This window comes from Athene noctua, unplaced genomic scaffold, assembly GCF_965140245.1.
Source record: "Athene noctua unplaced genomic scaffold, bAthNoc1.hap1.1 HAP1_HAP1_scaffold_160, whole genome shotgun sequence".
In the NCBI taxonomy this organism is placed as follows: domain Eukaryota; kingdom Metazoa; phylum Chordata; class Aves; order Strigiformes; family Strigidae; genus Athene; species Athene noctua.
Window position 1 is genome coordinate 225,010 of NW_027437631.1, and position 22,931 is coordinate 247,940.

At 65.3% G+C, this 22,931-nt stretch overlaps 2 protein-coding genes across 2 annotated transcripts; both read right to left on the bottom strand.

The window, feature by feature from the left end:
• Window positions 1-48: 48 nt before the first annotated feature.
• Window positions 49-5,976, bottom strand: LOC141955368 (glial fibrillary acidic protein-like). The gene is made up of 10 exons (XM_074895207.1): window positions 5,510-5,976; window positions 4,870-4,930; window positions 4,555-4,650; window positions 4,319-4,480; window positions 3,320-3,445; window positions 2,887-3,107; window positions 2,642-2,685; window positions 1,926-2,011; window positions 1,521-1,605; window positions 49-558 (listed from the first exon to the last, which is right to left on the bottom strand). Exons 1-9 carry the CDS (start codon window positions 5,974-5,976, stop codon window positions 1,564-1,566), a joined length of 1,305 nt encoding a protein of 434 aa, XP_074751308.1. The 3' UTR covers window positions 49-558; window positions 1,521-1,563.
• Window positions 5,977-8,663: 2,687 nt separating this feature from the next.
• On the bottom strand, window positions 8,664-21,127 carry LOC141955367 (kinesin-like protein KIF18B). Its single transcript, XM_074895206.1, has 16 exons — window positions 20,813-21,127; window positions 19,812-20,212; window positions 16,923-17,080; window positions 16,340-16,444; window positions 15,956-16,066; window positions 14,333-14,530; window positions 13,969-14,145; window positions 13,505-13,579; window positions 13,277-13,386; window positions 12,862-12,970; window positions 12,508-12,623; window positions 11,546-11,760; window positions 10,440-10,779; window positions 9,593-9,688; window positions 9,217-9,407; window positions 8,664-8,976 (listed from the first exon to the last, which is right to left on the bottom strand). Exons 2-16 carry the CDS (start codon window positions 20,125-20,127, stop codon window positions 8,861-8,863), a joined length of 2,433 nt encoding a protein of 810 aa, XP_074751307.1. The 5' UTR covers window positions 20,128-20,212; window positions 20,813-21,127; the 3' UTR covers window positions 8,664-8,860.
• Window positions 21,128-22,931: the final 1,804 nt, after the last annotated feature.

Genomic DNA, 22,931 nt, shown 5'->3' on the forward strand with positions numbered 1-22,931 from the left:
ACCGAGTCCCCCGGGCCGCTGCCATCCCACCCTGGATGCCAAACCCGGGCAGCACCCGGCTCTCCTGTAACATCTCCTGCCCCTGGGAACGGCCCTTCTGGAGTCAGGAGCTGCAAAGCACGGGGGGACAGAGGGGACAAGGGGGGTGGCAGCCCAGTGGCACCCCCTGTGCTCGTCCCAAGGGGCTTGCGGGGTACAAGGAGTGCTGCTGGGCTGTTGCTCCTACGTGAGGTGGCATCAGGGCAGGTTCCGCTCATGGTCTGTAGCTAAATCGAAGGAGGGGACGGGGGCTGCGGGTGAGCACCGGGCTGGGCCACGGCCCTGGGTGGGCCGGTGGCACGTGCTGGTGCGGGGGGAGCACCGGAGGACAGAGGGGGGCAGGGGGACAGGGCCACGTGGAGCCCAGGGACAAGGGATTTCTTCCAGCCCCATCTCGAATGCCCGTGCTGGGGGGAGCTTGGGCTCCTCGCATGGCAGCGACTGTCACCAGGGCAGCCCCGGTCCCCCTGGCGGGACAAGCAGGTCGGGGATGGCTCCGTCCGTCCTCCCCCATCGCTCCTGGGTGGCGGGAGGCACCTCTCACTGTGAGAGCACCCGTGGGTGCCCTGACACCCTCCTCCGTCTCCTCTGCACTCCCCTCCTCTCCATTTTCACCTGCGTGGGACCCCCCCAGGCGAGGGCCCAGGCACCCGACCGTGGGTCACCCCTCGCCACAAGCCCCTCGGGACTCTTTGTCCCCACACGGTGATGGGGACACCTTGGTGGCGGACACTCGGGGGGGCCAGGACAGGCCCATGGCTCTGTGCCAGGAGAAGTCCTCGAGGCCACCCAGCCTCCTGTGCCCACCACTGCTCCGGCCCCACAAACCACCCTGGACACCCCAGTGTCCCCAGGAACCCCTCGTTATCCCCATCTCATCACTCTTGGATGCCGTCCTGACAGCACCTGCCTCCCCATCCTCCTTCCTCCTGCCCCTGCCTCTGGGCTAAGCCCACGTGATGCTTGGTGACGGGGAAATGTCCCTCAGCTGCCGGTTCCTTGCACCCTGCAGGCCCCCCACCCCAAGGGTGCTCAGGGCCTGGGTACACTGGGGAGATCTGGGGTGGCCTCCCAGACCGGGGAGAGGGCAGCAAGGTGGGGTGCAGGGAGAGGTGCTCTTGGCACCGTTGTCTTGTCCGACTGGCACACAGAGATGGCAACAGGAGGGCCTCTCTCCTGGGCACTGGAGACCCAGGATGAGCGCGGGCACGGCCCCGAAACCGCCGGCTCCTCCGTGCTGTGGGGCCGTGGCAGCGTCCTGGCGAGGGAGCTCGGCTCTGCCCGGCGCCGCTCGCCTGCCCCGGGTATTGCCCATCCCCTCCCCGCGCTGTGCCCGCCTGAACGGGCGCTCTGCTGGCAGCCAGCCCCCAACAGGGTGTCAGCGGGGTGGGTGCGGGGAGGTGACCCCCCGAGGCACCGCCGGCTCCTCCCGTGACCGGTGCCCGGCCGCGGGCTCCCTTGCAGCATCGGACAGGACCTACGGGGCTACAGCTACAAGCGTGTGGCTGCTGCGGCTCCTCCGCCCTACGGCTCCTCCTTGTGCTCCTGCTTGGACTCCTTGATCACCTGGAGGCAGAGGGAGAGCGACCATCACCCCGGGCTTGGGCTCTCCTCCCGGGCTGAGCCTGTCTGGGCTCTGAACGACCTTGGGGACAGGGACGGGGGATGGTTTTCTCTACGAGCTGCCAGGCTCAGCCCCACCGTGGCCCAGAGCCGGTTCGTGCCGTGCTCTCAGGGCACTGGGGTCACTGGTTCCCTGCCTGGGCTGCTCCTGGGCTGAAGGGTGGTGGCCCCACGTGCATGATGAGTGACCCCCTTGGGGACACCCCGTGGGGAGGGGGGGTGGAGGGGAGGCAGCGTGGGTGTCACGGATGAGGACTTCGCACCTCTCCATCCTTGGTCTCCACAGTTTTGACCACAATGCTCCTCTTCACGCGGGCTTCAGACACGGATTTAGGGTCCAGGCTGGTCTCTAGGGGAAAGGGGCAGGACACGGGGGTGACCCAGTGCCCAGGAATGGCTCCTCCAGCCCCACTCAAGGTGGGGGGGCCCAAAGGGAACAGGTTGGCCTGGAGAACCCTGAGCCAGGGGACGCTGGCCCCAGGGATGTGACCAGCCTCAGGGACACTGTGGGCCTCGGGGATGCGATTGGCCTTGGGGACGTGACTGGTGACATTCTTGGCCTTGGCATGTGGCTGGCACCGGGGATGTGGCCGGCTTTGGGGAGTGATTAGCCTTGGGGACACGGCACCGTGGACATGATTGGCCTTGGGAATGTGGTTGGCCGTGGGGACACGGGTGGCTTTAGGGTGTGATTGGCCTTGGGGACAGGGCTGTCCTTGGGGACATGGTGGTCATTCAGCCTTAGGGACATCACTGGCCTGGGGACATGCTCGGCTCTGGGATGTGGCCATGGCTCACTCCTCCCCCCATCTTGGGAGAACCCAGGAGTCCTCATTCCTTGAGGTTTGGAGGAAAAGCTCCCGGTCCCTCCGGATGGGGCAGGGATGGTTGAGACAGCGTCTCCTCCCGCTGACCCCTAGAAGCCACCCCTGCTTGTGCCACCATCCCACCCCCACCCCACGCGTGGCCACGGCCTCACCTCGGATCTGCAGGTTGGAGAAGCTCTGCACGGGGATGGTGATCCTGCAGGAGCGATGCGGGGTGTTGGGAAGAGCATCGGGGTCCTGCTGCCGCCCTGCACACCAGCTCGGCCCCGCCTGGGGCTGGGGCAGGAGGGCTGGGGACAGTCTGACACCCCCGAGGGGACCACGAGGCTTTGGGGATGGTTTGGGACACGGCCGGGGAAGGGGCAGGGGCAGGACGAAGCCCCCGCTCTGCCATCACCTGCTCTCCTCACCCTCCAGCAGTTTGCGGTACGTGGCGATCTTGATGTCGAGGGCCAGCTTGACGCTGAGCAGCTCCTGGTAGTCCTGCAGGTGCCGGGCCATCTCCTCCTTGAGGCTGCGGGTGTCCTCCTCCAGCCGTGCCACCGTGTCCTGGTAGCCGGCCGTCTCCAGGGCGTAGCGCTCCTCCAGCTCCCGCAGCTGCCTCTCCAGGGACTCGTTCTGGGGGACCCCGAGGGGACAGGACACCCTCCACCGCCGCCTTCTCCCGGGAGCTGGTGGCTCTCCGCGGTGCCCATCCACCTCCCACCCCTGGGGACCAGCCGTTCCCCCAGCAGCGGGTGGGGGTCCCCAGCGCCGTGCCAGGGAGCCCGGTGGCGGTGGCAGCCCCCCGATGCCGTGTCCCCCGCCCGCTCCCCGCAGCTGTCACCTACCGCACCCCGCAGAGCCTCCAGGTCGCAGGTGAGGGCCTGGAGCTGGCGCCGGTACTCGTTGGCCTCCTGCTTGGCGGCGCGCAGGGCCTCTGCGTGCCGGGCGGCCGCGGCCGTCAGGTCTGTGAACTGGGGGGGGACACGTGCCGTGGGATGTGTCCCGGTGGCACATGGCGTGGGGACACAGCCCTGCTCTGCTCCACTGCAGGGACGTGGCCCCACCAGCACGTGGCACACAGACACATCCCCGACCCGGCAGGGTGGTGGGACGGTGCTCACGGGATGTGTCCCCAGAGCCCCGTGTCACTGGGGACGTGTCCCTGCTGCTGGGGCAGGAGGAGACAGTGCACACGGGACACGCCCTTGGTGTGGGCCTGGGGACATGTCCCTGTTCCTGCAGCCGTTGGGGACAGGCGGGACATCCCCAAAGGCGCGTGTCCCAGGGACATCCCAGCTCCCGGGAGGCCGTGGCCCCAGCAGCGCCTGTGGTGGGGACACATCCCTGCTGCCATGGGAGGAAGGGACAGCTCACACGGGACGTGCCCCCGGTGGCACGCGGTGTTGGGTGGAAGGGACGGCGCACGTGGGGCACGTGGCTGATGGCACGTGTCGTGGAGACGTGTCCCTGCTCCCTTGAGGCGACGGGACAGCGGACATGGGACACGTCCCTGACGGCAGGTGCTGCTGGGGACACGTCCCCGCCGTGCAGGTGGGAGGGATGGTGCCTGTGGAAGCCACCGGGAACGTGTCCCTGCTCCTGCGGGACAGTGCCTGTGGGCCCCGTCACTGGGAACACGCCTCAGGGACCGTGCCCGTGTCACTCCGCAGGGGGACACGTCCCCGCTCCCCGCGGGGACCAGGCCCGGACACGGGACACGGGCGGGGGCAGCGGGGATCCCAAACCCCACGCGCCACCCCCAGGCGGCGCCGCCCAGCCCCGAGGAGGTGACGCTCGGGAGGGGACAGCCAGGCCCCCCCGCCGGGCGACCGGCTCCGCCGCACCTTGGACTTGTACCACTCCTCGGCCTCCCGGACGTTGCTGGCGGCCGCGGCCTCGTAGCGGCTGCGAATGTCGCGCAGGGCGGCCGTCAGGTCCGGCTTGCTCGCGTCCACCTCGACATGCACCCGCTGCCGGGCCAGCTGCTCCTGCAGCTCCCGCAGCTCCTGGGGGGACAGCGGGGCTCAGCCCGGCCCCGGCGAGCCCCGGGACTCCCCCCCAGCCCCCCGCGCGGGGTTACCTCCTCGTGGGCCTTGCGGAGGAAGGCGATCTCGTCCTGCAGCGTCCCCACCCGCCGCTCCAGGGCCAGGCGAGCCAAGGCAGCGGCGTCCACGTCCTGCCGCCGCGGGGGGAGAGGAGGGACCGTCCCCAGGGCCTGCTCCCTCCCGAGCTGCCCGGCCCTGCCCCGTGCTGCCCCGTTCTGCCCACCCCAAGGCACCCCAGCCCCCCACTGCCCGCTCCTGCCCACCCCTGCCTGTCCCCGCGGGAGGCTGAGCTGGGGGCTGAGCCCCTGGGCTGCAGGACGGGGGACGCAGGGTCCAGCCCCTGCCCTCACCTGCCTGTAGGCAGCCAGGTCGCTCTCGGCCTCCAGCCGCAGGGTCGCCTCGTCCTGCAGCCTGCGCCGGAGCAGAGGCACCGTTACTCACTCAGCACCGTTCCCCTCAGCATCGCTCCTCGTTAGGCGCAGTACTCGTTGGGCGCTGCTACTCGGTATTGCTGCTACTCATTAGGCGCTGCTCCTCGTCACCCTGAGCCCCAGGGATGGACCCCCCGGGCCGACACGGCCCTGCGCTCCCAGCACCCACACCCTGTGTCGGAGCACGTGCCCATCCCACACCCCCCGCCACCGTCCTGCGCTGTTCCCGGGGTCACCCTGGTCCCTGTTGCCACCCGCGGCCCCGTCACCACCCTGGTGCCCACCACTGCCCGGTCCCCAGGGCTACCCTGGTCCTGGTGGCCACCCTGGTCTCTGTCTCAGTGGCCAACCTGGGGATACCTGCTGTCACCCTGGTCCTTGCCACCGCCCTGGTCCCCAGATGACTGTGATCACCATCCTGGGGGCCACCTTGGTCCCTGAGGCCATCGTGCTGCTGGTGGCCCCCTTGCTCCCCATCCCCACCCCGCTCCCCATCCCCACCCTGGTCATGGTCGCCACCTTGGGCCCCAGGGCTACCCCAAGCGGGGCAGAGCCTTACTTCTGCTGGAGGCTGCCGAGGTCCTCGGCGAGGTTCTCCTTCTCGATCTCCAGACGGGCCTTGGCGGTGGCCAACTGCTCCACGTGGCGCCGCAGGTCACGCAGCTCCCCCTGGTAGACGTCGGGCAGACGCGAGGGCTCCTGCTCCCGCGCCTGGTGCAGCTCCACCACCAGCACCTTGTTCTGCTGCTCCAGCAGCCGGACCTTCTCGATGTAGCTGGCAAAGCGGTCGTTGAGCTCCATCATCTCCACCTTCTCGTTGGTGCGCGTCTCCCTGAACTCCGAGTTGAGCGCTGCGGCCAGCGAGAAGTCCATCCTGCCCAGCCCCAGGCGGGCACCCGTGCGGGGACCAGGCTGGGCGCTGCGGGGAGCCCGGAGCCGGGCGGGGGGGCTGGCGGGAAGCCCCCGGTAGCCCGGGGCGGCGGGGCCGATGCGGCGGCCGTAGGAGGAGAGCCGCTGGCTCTCCATGCCGGAGGGGGGGGCGTGATGGGCCCGGCCCGGGGGTTTTGTGCAGCCCGGGGGCCCCCCCGTCACTGGCCACCGGGCAGGGAGCCCAAGTCCCGGCACAGCAGCAGGGGGGGGCTGTGCCCTGGCAGCCAGCCCGGGCACCGCAGCACGGCCCCCTGCCCCCGCGGCGGGCACTGGGGGGGCTGGGGCACACGCCAGGCTGGGAGGCAGAGCCGTGGCCGTGGGCACCCGTGGGGCAGCCGGCGGGTGGGTGCTGGGTGCGAGGCGGGGTGCGAGGCCGTGGGCACCGCGGGAGCTGGGGGCAGCGCTGCAGGGCTCCGTGGGCGCGGGATACATTCCCCTGGGGCGGCGTGGGTGCTGGGGGCACGGCCGTGGGGGCCCAGGGGTGCTGGGTGCGGGGGCCCAGGGCGCTGTGGGTGCTGGGTGCACACACACGTCCACACGCACACACGTCTCCATCCCCCCATGCCCATGTGCACACACACACACACACAGACACACACACGCACGCACACACACACACACACGCACACACACTCACTGTCTCTCTCACGACTCACACCCCGCGCGCTCCCCGTGTCGCCCCCCCGGGCCCAGCCCCGGCACAAGCGGCTCCGCACCCGCCGCCCGGCCCCGGCTCCCCTGGGCGGAGGCTCTGTGCGGGCCGTCTGGCAGCGCGGGCAGGCGGCTCATTAAGGCCGGCTGCTCATTAAGGCCGGCTGCTAATTAGAGCCTGACGCCTCCCAAGTCCTTCCCCCCCGCTGGCTCTGTCAAGCGCCGCCTGGTCCTGCCGGAGCCCGGCCGGGGCTCAGGGCGCCGGGTCCCCCCTTCCCAGCTCGGGGGGGCCGGATCCTGCCCCAGCCGCTGCTGTGGGTGCGCGGCCGCGTCCCCGTCACCTGTGCGCTGAGTTTGGGGGGGCTTTTGCCCGCCGGGGGCGGCGGGGGGAGGAGGGAGGGCCGGGACCCCTCCCCGGGCGGCTGAAAGGGGCTTCGTGCGGGGCCGGAGCCGGCGGGCCCGGCCCCCCCGCGGGGTCTCTTTGTGCCGGGGCCCGGCGCTGCCGGGAAACGCGGGGGGACAGAGCCAGGGGCACGGGGCCACCGCCAGCCCTGAGCCACACAGCGGGACATGGCCAGGCCTCGGGGACAGCGCCGGCGGGGGCCGGGGGGCTTGGGGACCGCGAGGGACTCGTGGGGGCATCGGGGTGGGGGCCCCAAGAGGCGGCTGGATGAAGCCGGGGGGGTCCCAGGAGGGGCTGGAGCGGGGCCAGGGCGGGGGACAGCTCCCGCCGGCTGGCAGCTAGATGGCAGCCGATGGCCGGGAAAGGCTCCCCGCCCGCTCGGGGACGGGGACACGCCGCCAGGCCCCGCTGGACCGCGGCCACCGTCGCCGGGCCACCGACCGCGGCCACTTGGAAAGTGTCGTGGCAACAGCCGTGGCCCCACGGGTGTGACCTGTGGGCACCCAGGGCCAGGGCGGGCTCATACTGGTGCGACTGGGGGCACTCGGGCGGCGCTCCGAGACAACCGCTTGCTGCCACATCCCCCTCGAATCCCCAGAAGCTCCTCGCCCCCAGGCAGGCCCGTGTCCCCCAGCTGTCCTGGGCCGCTGTCACCAGCGGCGGGCAGGGGTTTGCCCACAGAAACGCCCGGCTTGGGGCCCCGATGTACCCTGCAAGTGACACTTGGCCTCCCGGAAGAGTGGCAGCCCTGGGAACGTGTGCTGGGTGACAGCCCCTGGTGACAGGGCTCCTCCGTCCCCCGGGATTCTCTGAAGTCCCCTGGCGTGCACAGTCCTGGCGGGGCAGGACGGGGCTGGGGGCGCGGCGGGGTCCTCGCCAGCCCCCGCGCCGCTCCCCAGAGGTTGATTTTCTCCCAGCTCCTGCCGGCCGGGATCAAAGCACAGAAAGCTGTCCCTGCCGGCAGGCAGAGCTGGGCTCTCCCCCTCCTCCTCCCCGGCCCCCCTTAATGAGACAAACGAACTGGGAGCGGGCTGCAAGTGTTAATTAGAAGCTTCCACGCTCTGAGAAGACAAAGGCGAGATCAGCCGCTGCCAGGCAGGGAAGTAGTGCAGAAGGAGCCGGTGACCCCGGTCCCTGTGGGACAGCAGCACACCCGCAGCTGGGTCCTCCCTCCCCGTCCTGCTCCCACCACGCTTGGTCACCTCTGGGGGTGGCTACGAGGAGCTGGGGCAGGCAAGCAGATGTGCCCGTGGCCAGACGTGCCCTGGCACGGCAGGAAAGGGGGTCGCAGGGGTGTCGGGGGACAGGTGTGGTCCCCAGGCAGGGATGCGGGGAGCTCTCTGCTGTGCAGGCGGCTGGAGCCAGGAGCCCCCAGCGTCACACGGAGACAGGGATGGTGGCCATGGGGTTGTAGCAGAAACACTTTTCGCCCCGCAAAGCAGCAGCAGCCGGTGCTTGCCGGCACTCTGGGACACGGAGCGAGCGCCCCAGAGCCCCCCGGGCACAGCAGAGGGGGCAGAAGGCACCCACGGGGTCCCGGGGATGATGGGAGATGGGGGAAGCCCCGACAGAGCCCACCCCCACGAGCAAGGGCCTTTTCCAGGCCCGCTCAGACGGGAGCTGCTTCCCCATCCCAGCTCCCTGGGCGAGGGGGAGGCGAGAAGAAACAGCCGCACGTCTCCCCTCTCCCCTCTGGTTGGAAACGAAAAAGGTTTATTAAAAATACATGTTATTTCTTAGTATGATACAACAGGGGACGTAACTGGGACGGTGAACAGGAGGGGGCTGGGGGTGACTGCAGGGGTACAAGAAGGGCTGCAGGAATTGTTGTGTGGCTGCAGGAAGGGTGGGACAGGGCTACGAGAGAAAGGAAGAAGTTTGGCACCTGGGTTGGGACACTGCCGGGGATCCTGGGTGCAGGAGCCATCAGCATAAGAGCTTCATTGGCTGGGGGGTGGGAGCAGGGGGGGCACTGCCCAGGGCCACGAGCTCTTTGGTGGTCCTTCTGCTGCCCTTCCAGGAGAGAGGGCCCGCAGGATGCTCTGAGGATGGAAAGAGGAGGGAAGTGCATTAGGCAGCTGCTGGGTAAAAGCAGCAAACCCAGGTCCCGTCCCCCCCCGCCCCGACAGAGATCCAGGTGCTGCCAGCCCCCTCCTCCTTTCTGCCCCTCCCCAAGCACCCACCAGCCTTCCCCGAGGCTCTGGCTACAGCCAGGAAGCAGCAAACCCCAAAGAGCATCTTCCACCAGCAGCAAACCTCCCAGTTCGAGGTATTTTCCTCACCTGACCCGGAAGGGGGCTGGTCCAGCGCCCGCTTGGTGCCTGCCCTGCCGCAGGGAACGCTCTTGCAGCCCGTGGTGCTGCGGGCAGAGGGTTTCCCCAGGCGCCTGCCCGGGAGCGGAGGGGCGCGGGAGGGCTGCGCAGATCTCGGGGTGCTGCAGCTCTGGAGCCCACCCAGGGTGGGGGGAGCAGCGCTGTGAAGAGAAAGGGGCCGTTTTAAACCCGCGAGGCTCAGGGCGGAGCCCCCCCGCGTCCCCACGTGTCACAGGTGAGGTGGGGCCGACGCAGGCAGGGACGGGGGCTCGAGCCCCAGGCAGCTGCCAGCCCTTGCTGCCTGCGCGGGGCGCTCTGGGGCACGGGGGGCCGGCGGCTGCCTCACCTCTCCACTCGCCTCCGCTTCTGCGCAGGGGCTTTGGAGACCACGGAGGGCCTGGGGATGGAGGAACCCTTCACGGCAGACACCGGGGCACAGGCTCTGCGGCCAAGGAGAAGGGAGTTAGTGCCCGCTCTCGTGAGGCTGCGAGGCAGCCAGGCCAACACCATCCGCCCGCAGGGAACAGGAGTCACAGGAAACCTGCCCGGTTTTGTAGGGGAAAACCGTTCCAAGAGGGGTAAATCCTCAGGAGAGCGGCACAGGAGGCGTCAGCCGCCTGGCTACTGCTGCTCCCTGAGGTGCTCGGGCTGTTCCCCTGGACCTCAGTGTCCCCAGTTCCCTCGGTAGGAACCATTTCCTAGAGCTGCAGGAGGAGACGGGGAGACCTCGGGGTGTCCTGCGTTACCAAGGCCATGCCCATCTCTGCCTTTGGATGCTCTCACAGATTCACAGAGCTTTGGAAAATCCAGAGCCCCTTTGAAGCACCGGCAATAAAAAAACCCAAACTACCAACTAAACAATAAAACGCAAAACCCCAGAGTGTGCAGTCCCAACCCTCGCTCCAACCTCTCTGGGAGCAGAGTTGAGGCCCCACCTGCTTCCCAGCCAGCACGCGGGGCTCCAGAAGGGCCCCAAAGGGAGAAATAGATTTCCTTGGAATGTTTTTTATATCTTTGACAGCGATTCACACACGAGCTCGGACCGCTGGCTGCCTGTCTGCAGGCTGAGTGTTTTCTGCCCAGTCTCCCCCCTTAGCAGAGCTGCAGCGATCCACGGAGGATTCACCCAGACAGCAAGATCGTGGAGGGGGGAGCCCCAAAACCACAGTTAACCCCCCCAGGCCAGCACTTACTGGGGCACGACGGGGCCGTCCTGCTTGTTTAGGTGGCTCTGGACGCTCTCCCAGATGGAGAATTCTGGCAGGCTGGAGGCAGCTGCCTCGGCCACGCTGGGTGAACCACTGCTGTTGGAGACCTCAAAAGTCTCGTTCAGGTTGTGAACGGGCACAGCAGGCAGCGTGCGGCGGTTTTGGGCAGCCGATGACACCGGGGACATGTGACTTGTTGTAGTCCCCCTCTTCTTAATCGGGCCAGGAGCCACCGACGTGGGGCTGCAGGGGGCAGCGAGGTCCTGCAAGCGCTGCACGGTGCCACTCATCCCGGGGGTGCTGGGCACGGCGACAGACACCTGGGCTGAAGGAGCAGAGAAGAAACAGAGTCACCTCCTTGTCTGCAGTTCCCAGGCACCCGCAAAGCCCGGGGCATCCCCCTCACAGCCCCCCGTCACAGCTCGGCGGAGGTCAGCCCAGCGAGCCCTACAGCAGCCGTTTGCCAGCGGGTGTTTCCATCCAACCACCTTAAACCGAGAGGAAAAGAGCCAGCACAACTAATCCTAAAGGCATCAGGCTGGGCCCAAAGCAAGTGCCCTGCGGCAACGCCCGGTCTGTGCCCGGAACACAGGGTCTGCAGCGCCCACGGCTTCGCTATGGGCATCGTGCATCGGCCCTGAGGATGAGGAGGGAGAGCTCAGCCCTGGTCAGATGCAGGCTGCCGGCTGGGAGGCTACAGCCAGGCTGGCTGGGACAAATGTTCCATGGAGGAGTAAACAAGAGGAGGACAAATGAGGATCAGAACTGCTGTTTTGGTCTCCAGGAGCAGAAATATCCCTCACGTTTATGCTGACTCGCACACACATGCTGAGCTCCCCGGAGACAAGGGCTGCTCCTGGCTCCGGCCGTGCCCCGGGCTCCCGGCGGTGCTGGCCAGCCCCAGTCGCTCTACAAAGCGAGGCTGCAGCCGCTCTGGGCAGAACCCGCTGGGTGCCACGTCAGGAGGAGTCAGGAGAAACTCATCTCCCTGCCCTGTGCCCACAGCTGGGAGCTGCCCCCCCGCCACCGGCTCCTCCAGCGCACACCGAGACAAAAGAGAGGGGGCAGCACCGACGGCCCCAGCTTCTCACCCTCACAGCCCTGCTGCATCCTCTGGGCAGGGCTGGCCCCGCCGATCTCTGCGGCTCCCTTTGCAGACGTGGCTTGCTCCCCGCTTACACCAGCCTCCTGACTGACCAGGCGCTCCAGGTCCTCAAATTCGGAGACCATGGCAGGAGTGAGGAGGGCGGCAGCCTTCAGGAGGGCGTATTGCTTTCGGGCAACGTTCAGGACGGCAGCCAGGAGCCTGGGACAGAGAGAGACAGACCCAAGAACCAGTTAGCAGGCGAGCGTGAGCCAGCGTCACCAGTAACAGAGGCCCAGCAGCACCAGCATCACCTCTGAGACACCTCCTTGGGCGGGGCAGAGCCTGTTAGCAGAGTTTTGGGGCAAGAGAGGCAAACAGAAGTCGAGAGATACCCAAGTTGTAAATCTCTTCCTGGACAACCCGAGCTGTGAGTTGTGTGTTTACCTGTTAGTTACAGGGACAAAACGGCACCTGCAGGCTCTGCCGGGCTTCAGACACTTGTCAGCTCCGGCAGAGGCAGACAGATCCAGGCACACGTTAAGGCCAGCCTCCCTCAAGAGGCCTTTCCAAAGAGGTTCATTCTGCCAAGATGCTTGGGGCAGAGACATCAGCAGATGGTGCCACGGGAGCCCTGCCAGGGCAGGGCCCGGGGGAGCAGCGGCAAGAGGAAAGACTTCGCAGAGGTAATTTCAGGACTAACAACGCGCACTGACGGCTCACACGGTGGCTGTGCCTGGAAACCTTCACTGCTGCATTTCCAGGAGAGACTATCCCATGGGATTAGATCTCCAGGAGCCAAATCCCTTATTTTACAGGGCCGGCTGTCATCTGCAGACAAAGACCTGGTCCCACGTCCTTCTGGACAGCCCTTAGGATGGCTACAGGATGCAACAGGAGGGTGGGCAGCCCGTCCTCCGCAGGCAAACATGAGGAAGCAACATGTGGGAACGACACGAGGACACTCACGTCTCTGCCCGGCTGCCAGACAACCCCTGCAGAAGGCACCTTGGTGTCTTCCCTTCCAGCTGGACGTCTGTCTGGTGGGCTGCTCTGGGGCTGCTGGGAGGCCTTTCCTCTGGAGCCTGGAGCAATCACCCAAAAGCGCAGCATTAGCCCATCTCTGAGATGAGTTTGTTCCCCAAATTCCCCGTTAGCTGGGAAGTTAAGGGGTTTTGCCAGCAGTCCACAGCCCCCCACACGCTGAGCCAGGAGCCCGTGGACCGGGTGAGTTCCTGCCCTCTCCCAGCGTGCCCAGGGTACCCCACGAGGGTATGTGAGCCCCCCACCAGGCCCCACTCATCACAGCACCCCTTCTCTCACCTCCTCCTCCAGCTCCATTGGCATCCCAACAGACTGTCCAGCTCCCAGCTCCTGCTGCTCTCCATCACTCCTCTGAGCCACGCTGGTCTGTGGGACAGCTTCCTCCAACCTGCAGAAGGCAGAGAAGCAGCCACTGAGCCAGAGAAGATCCTCTGGGGAAGCTGTCACTTTGCCCAAGAAGTTTTGGGATGGATCAAGGAGAAGAGGATTAGGCCTTTGCAGCCCAGCTTTGTGCACTGTGCTCTGCCACGCTCATAACTGCCCCCGAGCCCAGTCGAGGTGACGTGCACACCAGTAAAGAAGCTCCTCTGCTTTCTAATGGACACCTGGGCTCTGACCAGCACTAAAACCCCACAGGCTCGGGGCACACCAGGAGGTCCCACCAAGCTCTGTCCCTGCTCCCCACCAGCCTCACCTGGGCAGCCCCTCTGGGAAGCCGGAGGGAGCCAGCGGCGCCAGAGCCTGGTTCTGTGACTCCCGGGCAGCGTCCTCATAGACCTGGAGCTTCGCCCGCAGATCTGCCACCTGCGAGGAAGGATCAGCTCTTGCTCAGATGGTTTCACGAGCCCAGGAGCTCAGAGCTCCACGTCCCCAGCAAACCACAGCTAAAGCGAGAGCCCTCCCCTCCCCGCCAGCATCTCACCTCCGCTCTCAGCCGCTCGCAGGTGACGGCGTATTTACTAACGTGGCCGTCAGAGCTGGTCACGTTGCTCTTCAGCTGCAGAGACAGGGCCAAGGCAGAGGTTAAAGCAGCACTGGGGCTGCACGTACCTCTCTCCCACTGCTGGAGCTGCTCAGCCTCCTCCAGGCTCCCCAGGGAGCCCCAGGGTGGCTGCAGTGGACAGGAGCTGCGCTCAGGGACCTGCTGCCGCAGTCACAAGCCTTTCTGGGTGCTGGGCTGAGGAGCTTTACACGAAGACAGGGCACACACTGTCTGCAGCTTCATCCGCTGCTGTCTGCCCAGAGCGGCACCCCCAGGGCTGGAAAACTCAAGCTGGATAAGGGAGGCACCCACTAACCTCCGCCCCACAAACCAGGCTCCTTCCCAGCCATCCCCAGCCGCTCCCAAACACAGAGCAGATCACCGCCGCAACGCCAGATCCTCACCGACACCTTGATCTCCTTGGCCCGGCCGGCGTACTTGAGGGTGTTGTAGGTGTCCTCGTAGGCCAGGACGGAGGGACTCACGGCGGCGATCATGATGGTGCGGCAGTGGCCGCCGATGGAGTCCTTCAGCAGGCGTGTGAGCTTGCTGTCCCGGTACGGGATGTGGCTTTTCCTGCTCTGTACCGAGAGATCAAGGCTCTGCTCAGCTCCAAATCTGTGCCGCAAGGGCGCGGCCACCCTCATCCCACGGCACCTCTCGGAGCCCAGCCCAGGCTCCCACCCTCACCGCGCGGGCAGAACCATCCCCGGAGGACACCGCGCTCACCCGCCCACCCCGGCGGGGCCACGCGAGGAGCAGCGTTACCTTTGCCTCAGCCAAGGCGTTGATGACGTTGATGAGGGCCAGCAGCGAGCGGTTGATGTTGGCGCCCTCCCGGAGCCGCTCTCCCTTGGTGTTGGCGACCGAAGCTCGCTCCGAGCCTGCCAGGTCGATCAGGCTCATCTTGGCCACTCGCAGGTCGCCAGCGAGGCCGCCAGTGCAGTCCTGCTGCTTCACGTAGATCTGCGAGGACAGAGGTGGGTGAGGCTGCAGCTCCACCAGGCTCGTGGGGCTGCTGGTTGGAGCCAGCATCACCGGTTTCAATGTTTGTGAAACGATGGCGGAGCGGATCACGCAGGCGTGAGATCGAGCGGCAGGAAAGGAGGGGCCCAGCATGCTGAGAAGACAAGCAAAAACTCGGCGATGACTTGAGCAGCAAAGCCACGGAAGGGATCTCGCAAGACGGGACAGAGCTGCGGAAAATAATCTGGTCGTGTCCCCGAAGGGCAACACCCCAACCCAAAGCCCTGGCATCATCCAGGATGTGCTCATGCACGGTGGCAGCCCCAGCCCTGACTCCGACTGTGGGTTTTTCCAGAAATCTCAGATGCCAGTGGGGGCTGCAAGCCCCCAGACACAGCCTCGCAGTGCCCCAGGGAGGCATCCAAGCAGGGCTGGCGGTGCCCAGCCCAGTTCCCAGCTGGTGCAGGCGAGGAGGGACACAGCCACTGAGAGTCACCCACAGCACTGCTCCGTAACTTCCCCTTCAGCATCTCTCAAGATCTCCCAGGAGGAGCAAACACTTCCCCCACCGCCCTGGAACCCCCTCAGCCCCCCAGGAGCGGCTCCTGCATGGCCTGGAGGTGCCACAGAGATAGATGCTGGAGGCTGGTAACCGATCCTGCATCCTCACCAGACTGTGGTTTGCCTGCCGGGCAGGGCAGAGTTCCAGCACAGCTCATGGATTCACGGCAGGCGGGAATCCAGCACCCAGTGACAAGCCCGGCTGGGAAAGCATCCAGACACCTGGACTTCCCCCTGCAAGCAGCAACAGGCAAGGCACCAGGTTCAGAATGAAATTGCAGTCAGAGCCCTCTGTCTCCCCACGCAGCCGTGACGGCCCTGCTAATTTGGGGAAGGGCCTGGCTGGAATTGAAATCAACTGGCAGGTTTGTGTAGGAGAGCACCGAGAAACCGGGGAGCAAATTCACAGAGCCCCGGGGAGCGGAATTCCCGGCTCAGAGCCGGGGGAGACACGACGGAGCAGACTGCCTGCCTGCGGCACCTGGGGGGAGGCACAAGCAGGAGCCAGCGATACGCGGCCCCTTTGCTCTGAGGAAGGTTTTAGGTGCAGCTTCCACACGCTGAGTTGACAAGAGACAAAAGCACAAAGGGAAATTTCAGCCCTTGGGACCCCTAACACCAAGCTGGGAGTCTGGGGCTGTCTGGGAGACGTGGCCACCAGCGTGACCAGTGTGTGCTGTCCTGCTGCAGTGCTGGCTACTGGCCTGCCCAGACCCACACCTCTCTTCTCAGGGCCAGGACCCACCGATTTTTCCTGTGGCACAGCAGGAGCAGGGGCAGGAACCCCGGGTCCTGGCACAGGCTGGCTCCCTCGCCCCCTTCTCAGCACAAATCCCGAGCGACACTGCAACCCGCAGCCCTCACCTGGAAGATGGCGTGCGAGCGGGAGGAGGTGCTGTTGGCGTCGGTGGGATGGTGCGTCCGGTTCCTGTTGCCGTTGGCCAACATCTCCAGCAGCTGCTCTGCCGACGCGGGCTGGGAGAGAACGGGCAGAGGGCGGGCGTCAGCGCAGCCCGTACGCAAGCACCGAGACAACCCAGCACCCAGCAGCCACGGCGGCGTAGGCTGAGGCATCCTGCAGCTCCGCGGGGCTCGTCTCAGCTCAGGGTGGCGTTTGCTGTCCGCCAGGAGCCGCGCAGATGGCACCCCCGCGCCCTCACACCCCCCACGGCCCCGGGACACGCATCCGCTGTCAGAACTGGTGCAGGCGCAGCGGTGCCCAGACCTTGTGCCCATTTCTCTACCCACCTGGTGGAAGGAGAGACCCTGAACCACGACTCCTTTCTCAGGATCCTCCCGGATGGCCAGAGGGCCCTTGGGCTCCAGCAGGTCATGAATCTGTTCGTTGTACACCTGGAGCAGGGAACGCCACGGAAGGCTGAGGTTTGGTTACCCAACGGGGAGCAGGGAGAGGAACTTTGTGCCCCAGTGTCACGCACAACCTGGTGTCCCCCCGATGCCACCTCTGGGGCCTCGTTACACCAAGAGCAGCTGAGGGGGCTCTCAATGCAGAGGAGAGCTTGGGAGGGCTTCACTGGCAAGTCACCGCGCCACCACTCCTCCAAAGCCAGGAAGCCCTCGTCGCTCGGGGACCACGGCAAGGAGCAGAAAATGCCCCAGGGTCCAGGTGGGAGAAACCAGCAGCACCAGTTCTCCAAACTGGGTGGGTGAGCCTGCTTCCAGCCAGGCTCTAAGGCTGCCCTGGGGACACCGGGCACAGCTGTCAGTGCAGCGGGTACCCTGAGTGTGGCACTGCAGGGTCTGGATCAACCCCAGGTCCCAGTCACGGTGACCCGGAGGCAGGAGGGGACCCGGCTCGGACGCGGCGTACCTCCTGGTAGGAGACGAGCACCTCACAGCTCTTCTCCTCTTGCCTGGCCTCGATCCTCTTGTACAGCTCCACCATGGTGAGGTACATGATGCCAGGGCTTTCCTCCGAGCCCAGCATGGTGTAGGTTTTCCCTGCTCCTGTCGCACCGTAGGCAAACACTGGGAAGAGAAAGGGTGGAGGGTTGCAACGATCGTTAATTAACAGGAGCGGCGGAAAGTGCACTCCTTGCCGGAGAGGAGAGCTTCCCGCAGCAACCCCTGCGGCGGGGGCTGCTCACAGCCTTTGCAGAGAGAAGCCAAAGCCAATTCCCCTCCGCGTTTGCCACTCGACCCCTCAGTGCAGTTTTTTTTCTCACTGCAGCCTCTCTCATTTAGCAGAGACAGAACGAGTCCCCAAACCATCACGTGCTTGGATGCTCCAGTCACCCCTGAACCTTCTTTTTAACAAGCCGAGCAGCCCCATTCCCCCACCTCTCCCCAGAAGGCGTTTCTTCTTCCAGACCTGGTAATTCATCTCACCCCCCCACCCCCCCTTTCAACACTCTTTGAAGCGTCACCATCAGAGCAGGACACACTAACCCAGAGAGCCTCAGCCCGTCCCCCCAATAGCAGCACTCGGGGCTTGGCAACTCTCGTTTGAGGATCCTGGAGTTATTTTATGCAGATAGAGACACGAGACGTGCCTGCCAGGTGGGCACAGTGACAGAGGCAGCCTTCAGCAGCTCGCAGAGCATGCCGGAGAGCCAGGAATAGCATCCTCCGGTCCCAGTGCCCGGCCCGGCACATGATTAGACAGGAGAGCAGCCTCTCCCGCACGGTGCTGCCTCACACAAGTGATGTGCTCGTTAAGCCGCTCGTCTGCTGACAGCCTGCCAACAGCACGGGGGGGCTGCGGCGGCAGGCGAGGAGCTTTCAGACCCAGCAAGGAGCTTTCAGACCTGGCTTTACAGAGCTGCCAGCCTGCGGCATGCTCACAAGGGGCACGGCAAACCCCAAAGCACCCCAAGATGTGTCTGCTTCACCCCAGATCCCGCTCCCAAACCCAGCATCCTCCCAAAGCTCTGCCCCTCACCGCGATTCGGGCTGCGAAGGGATGGCAAAAGCAAGGGGCTCTTTGCGCCACAGATCCACCTGATTTCTCGCCATCCTTCCCACCCTAGCAGAGCGGAGAGCATGTCATCCTTGTCCCTCAGAATGCCTGGAAAGCACCTGCCCAGCCTCATTTCTGCCCCAACGCCCACCTCCATCCCCTCCAGCACCGCTGTGGCCCCCAGCATCACAGAACCACAGCACACCCAGGCTGTGAGGAACCTGGAGAGATCATCTGGTCTGAGCTTTTGTGGGAAGGGGAGCCCAGATGAGATCATCGTGCACCCTGTCCAATGGCATCTTGAACACCCCCAGCCCTTGGGACTCCACTATGCCCCTGGGGAGGCTGTGCCAGTGAATGTCCTCACTGTAAAAAATGTCTTCTACTGAGATGAAACCTCTCCTGGTTCAACATGTCCCTGCTGCCCCTTGTCTTCAACTTGTGACCAGAGAGCCCCCATCCTCTCCAAAGCTGCCCTTTAAGTCCTCAAAAACGGATGAGGTTCGCCCCGGACTCTTCTCCTCTCCAGGGAGAAGAGACCCATCTCCTTCAGTCTCCCCTCTCTGTCCAGCCCTTGGCTCATCTCTGGGGCCCTCCTTTGGAAATCCTCAACTCTACCTGCATCCAGTCTACCTACATCTCTGTCTGAGCTAGAAATGTCCCTGCAGATGCAGCCCCAGACCCAACTTGGGAGACTTTGCACTCCTCTGTCTTCATCCTCCCACTGTTCCTGCTTTTCCAGCCCAGCCAGGTCCCTCCTCACCATTTCCTCCCCACAAATCCTTTTCCCCCTGGAGCCCTGCGTCCAGCTCTGGGGTCCCCAGCACAGGACAGACATGGACCTGTGGGAGCGGGGCCAGAGGCCACGGGAACGGTCTGAGGGCTGGGACAGCGCTGCTGCGGGGAGAGGCTGAGAGCTGGGGGTGCTCAGCCTGGAGAGGAGGAGGCTCGGGGAGACCTTACTGAGGCCTCTCAATGTATAGAAAGAGGCTTGTAGGAAAGTCGGAGAAAGACTTTTTACCAGGGCCTGCAGTGACAGGACAAGGGGCAACGGCTTTTAACTGACAGAGGGCAGGTTTAGACTGGACGTAAGGCAGGAATTCTTCCCTGTGAGGGGGGTGAGGCCCTGGCACAGGCTGCCCAGAGAAGCTGTGGCTGCCCCCCCCCGGCAGGGTTCAAGGCCAGGTTGGACGGGGCTTTGGACAACCAGATTTAGTGACACATGTCCCTGCCCATCGCAGGAGGGTTGGACTGGATTATCTTTCAAGGTTCCTTCCAACCCAAACCATCCTGTGACTCCGGAAGTTGCTCTTATTCAGGTTTTGCTTCTCCTCATTGCTCCCCAGGGGGAGATTCGACATTTCCATGTCAGGATCGTCCCTGTCCCGATCACACTCACAGTCACACCAGCTTGGTGCCAGCACCAAGTTTCAGGCTGCATGTTTGCGTGTTGCTGTTGTGTACCCTCATATCCCCAGCTGCTTAGGGCTTCCACAATAAATGAACAGCTCCACTGAGTCCACCCTGCCTGGGAGCAGATGGGACAGGAGCTCCTGCAAGGATTTTAGAAGTTTTTCTTTGCAGAAGGGGCTGTTGGGCGTTGGAATGGGCTGCCCAGGGCAGGGGGGGAGTCCCTATCCCTAGAGGGGTTGAAGAGTCGGGCTGAGCCAGCACTGAGGGATCTGGTGGAGTCGGGAATGGTCAGTGTGAAGTTTGTGGTTGGACAGGAGGAGCTTCAAGATCTTTATTATCCTGGATTATTCTGGGTTTCTGATCAAAGGAGGACCCTCCGGGTCTTACCGGAGCAGTTGTAGCCATTGAGGACGCTGTCCAACAACGCGTGGGTGGTGTGCTGGAACACCTCCTCCTGCGTGGCCCCCTCCCCAAAAACTCGGTCAAAGACAAACTTCAGGTCCTTGCTGTGGTGCTTGGGCCCGTGAGTGGGCAGCACACTGCTGGGGGGGCCACTGTGCTCTTCAGGGTTGAAGACGAGGATGTGCTGGTCAACGACATGCAGGACGGGGCGTGCGGCCCGCTCTCGCTCACAGGAAGCGCGGGGCCGCACACGCACCACAACAGCCACAGAGCCCTCCTGGGGCGGGGGCCCCAGCATCATGGTGACAGGGGGGTGCTGCGATGGGGGCGCGGCACTGCCTGGAGAACAACGGCACCGGGCTCCAACGTCCCAAGGGCCTCACGCACTGTGGGGGGTGGGGGAGGAATGGGTCAGCTGAGGCTGAGGGGGTGGAGGAGAGCCCACAGCTGGGCAAGGCCTCGCACCCCCTCCCTGTCCTGACCCCCGCTGGTGCCCCCAGAGCTGCCGTTAACACCCGCCCACGGCCCGACCCCTTCAGCCCCGTCCCCCCCGGCCTACACCCCCCTCTGGTCCCTGCAGCCCCTCTCACGGCCCCACACCCCCTTCAGGCCCCCACAACCCCCTCCCACAGCCCTGCCCGCCCCCTCCAGGGACGCCGTCCCACCCCCTCCCCTTCGGGCCTCTGTAGCCCGCCCCCCCCTCCACGCTGCCACCTTCGAGCCCCCCCAGCCTCCCTCGGGCCCCTCGTTCTGCCCACCCAAGGCCCTTCCTAAGGCCCCCGGCCCCCCAAACCGCCTCCCCCGGCCCCGCAGGCACTCCCAGCCCTCCCCACCCCTCCGAGCCCCGGCCCGCCCACCCCAGGGCCCCAGACCCGCCCCCAGGGCCCCAGACCTGCCCCCAGGGCCCCCGACCTGCCCCCAGGGCCCCAGACCTGCCCCCCGCGCTCCCGCTCCTCGCCCCCCGCGCACCCAACGCCTCAACGGACCCTCCCGCCGCTCCGCTGCCAACGGCCGCGCAGGCCCCGCCCTCGCTCCTCATTGGCCGCTCTTCACGCCCTCGCTCCTCATTGGCCGATCTTCCCGCCCTCGCTCCTCATTGGCCGCTCTTCCCGCCTCGCCCTCCCATTGGCTGTCCGCCCGGCGCGCTGCACCATGGGAGCGGTAGTCCCGCGGCCCCGACCTGGCCGCCATCTTTCCCCCCTCCCCGTCGCCGTCCCGGCCGTGGCGGCCCCCTGCGGCCGGGAGAACCGGCGGCCCGAGCGCTGTCCAGCGGAGAGAGCCCAGCCAAGGGCCCGGCAGGGCTGAGGGGTGCGGGGTCGCCGCCTGCTGCCTGCCACAGCGAGCCGCAGCGGCAGCCTTCTCCTCCCAGCTCCGAGCTGACAGCCCCGGCCCTGAGCAGCTCCCGCTGCCCGGCCGCTGCTGCTCCCGGGGAATTGGTGCTGAGAAACGAGCCCCGGTACCGCCGGGGGACACCCACCCACCCGTGCACCCTGTCCCCAGGGCCACCCAGGGGGCCCCAGCGGCTCCTGTCCTCTGACCCCACCGCAGGGGCTCATCGAATTGGGCGGCGTCCTGCTGATACAAGGAAATGATCCCGTGCTTTGAAACTGATTTACTTATAACAGCTTAGAGCAACTTAAAATAATTTCTGAATATTGCTTAAGAATCCTGCTTGCCCTGACTGTTCTGTTGAAGCTTACCAAGGGCTACTGTGTGCATCTAAACAAAGCATTTTCTGTGGAAACTTACCAAGAACTACTATGTTTGGCAAAAATAGGAGCCATGTCCTTGGAAAGCAGATGGGTTCTGACAAGTTGAGTCTTTGTAGTGGGTAGACAGCCACGTATCGGCAGTAGAAACTGATCTACTGGTGCTTTTAGGTAAGATAGAGTTGGTAAACCAGCTGAAAACCACTCTTGTTGTTCAAGATATTGCCTGAGAGAATCTGCATATGCTCCAAGGAAAAGTACAAGGTGAGGAGGACTGTGAGCCTTCCTCCAACAGACCCCAGAGACACCCACCAGGAGGCAATGGGCAGAGAACATCAACTGCTGACACCAGCATCTAGAGCCAACCCAGCCTCACTCATGCACATGGATATTTGTATTGTGTAATCCAATGAATATGGATATCCACACTTGGTAAGTTTTTGGTAAAATGTGCTGTTGGGGTGCAAGCTTTGCAGAGAAATCCCCTTGCACCCCGGCCGGAGTAAACATACAAACATACCTGCTGTGTAACTCTACTCCAGTTGTAGAGTCTGTTTCTATGAATCGCTGCCTGCACCGAAGCAGCGGTGACAGGTGACCGTGTCAGAGGGTCCTCATGGCTCTGCAGGGCTGGACCATGTCCCCCCCCCCTGCAGTCTGGACGCATGTACCTGAGGGGACACACCTCATGGGGCCACCTGGGCTCTGGGTCAGGGACATGGTGGCGGTGGCACCCCCACTGTCTGCACTGGAGGTGGCAGAGAAGACGCCAGCGCTTGGGGACAGGGGAGCCTCTCCTGGCACCCCCGGCCGGGCCAGTTCAGGAAGTCAAGCGGGGTCGACTGGGGGGGTGGCAGGTGGACCCTGTCCCTGGGCTGGGGGATGTTGGCTCTGCCCCACGCGGGGACACAGACAGCAGACGGGGAGAGGTCACAGCTCTGCTTTACCATGGGGTAGCCCTGGGGTCAGGCAGCAAGGCATCTCCCCCCTGCCCCAGCGCAGCCCCCCAGCACGGGGCTGGACAGGGGGGCACCCGTATGGACATCTGCGCGTCCTGTACATATATACACGCCAGCAGGGACCCCCGGCCCCGGCACTGCCCCGAGCGTGGGGAGGCAGCGAGGAGTGGGGCACCACGGGGCCAAGCGGGGAGCACAGCCAGGGGATGGGGGCGCAGTGGGGCAGCGCAGAGGGGTCCCCCAGCCTCTTGCTGGTCCCCAGCCCCCTGCGGGCCCCCAGCCTTGAATTAGCAGCTGTGGGGTGAGCTAATGGGAAAGGGGGGGTTTGGGGCACCGCACATGGCCTGGATCGCTGTGGGGGGATGCCGTGGGGCTGGACAGTAGCAAAGGGGAGGCTCTAGGGCTGGGCGGCAGTGGGGGGACGCTGTGGGGCTGGG

Excerpts from the sequence above, each read along its gene's own strand:
- LOC141955368 (XM_074895207.1), bottom strand. The coding sequence starts at position 5,976 with ATGGAGAGCCAGCGGCTCTCCTCCTACGGCCGCCGCATCGGCCCCGCC. Across the intron at positions 4,931-5,509 it reads CTCGGCAGCCTCCAGCAGAA|GCTGCAGGACGAGGCGACCC; the intron begins GTAAGGCTCTGC and ends GCTCCGGCGCAG. Across the intron at positions 3,108-3,319 it reads TGGAGGCTCTGCGGGGTGCG|AACGAGTCCCTGGAGAGGCA; the intron begins GTAGGTGACAGC and ends GGGGTCCCCCAG.
- LOC141955367 (XM_074895206.1), bottom strand. The coding sequence starts at position 20,127 with ATGATGCTGGGGCCCCCGCCCCAGGAGGGCTCTGTGGCTGTTGTGGTG. Across the intron at positions 12,624-12,861 it reads CAATGGAGCTGGAGGAGGAG|GCTCCAGAGGAAAGGCCTCC; the intron begins GTGAGAGAAGGG and ends TGATTGCTCCAG. Across the intron at positions 10,780-11,545 it reads GATGCAGCAGGGCTGTGAGG|CCCAGGTGTCTGTCGCCGTG; the intron begins GTGAGAAGCTGG and ends CTGCTCCTTCAG.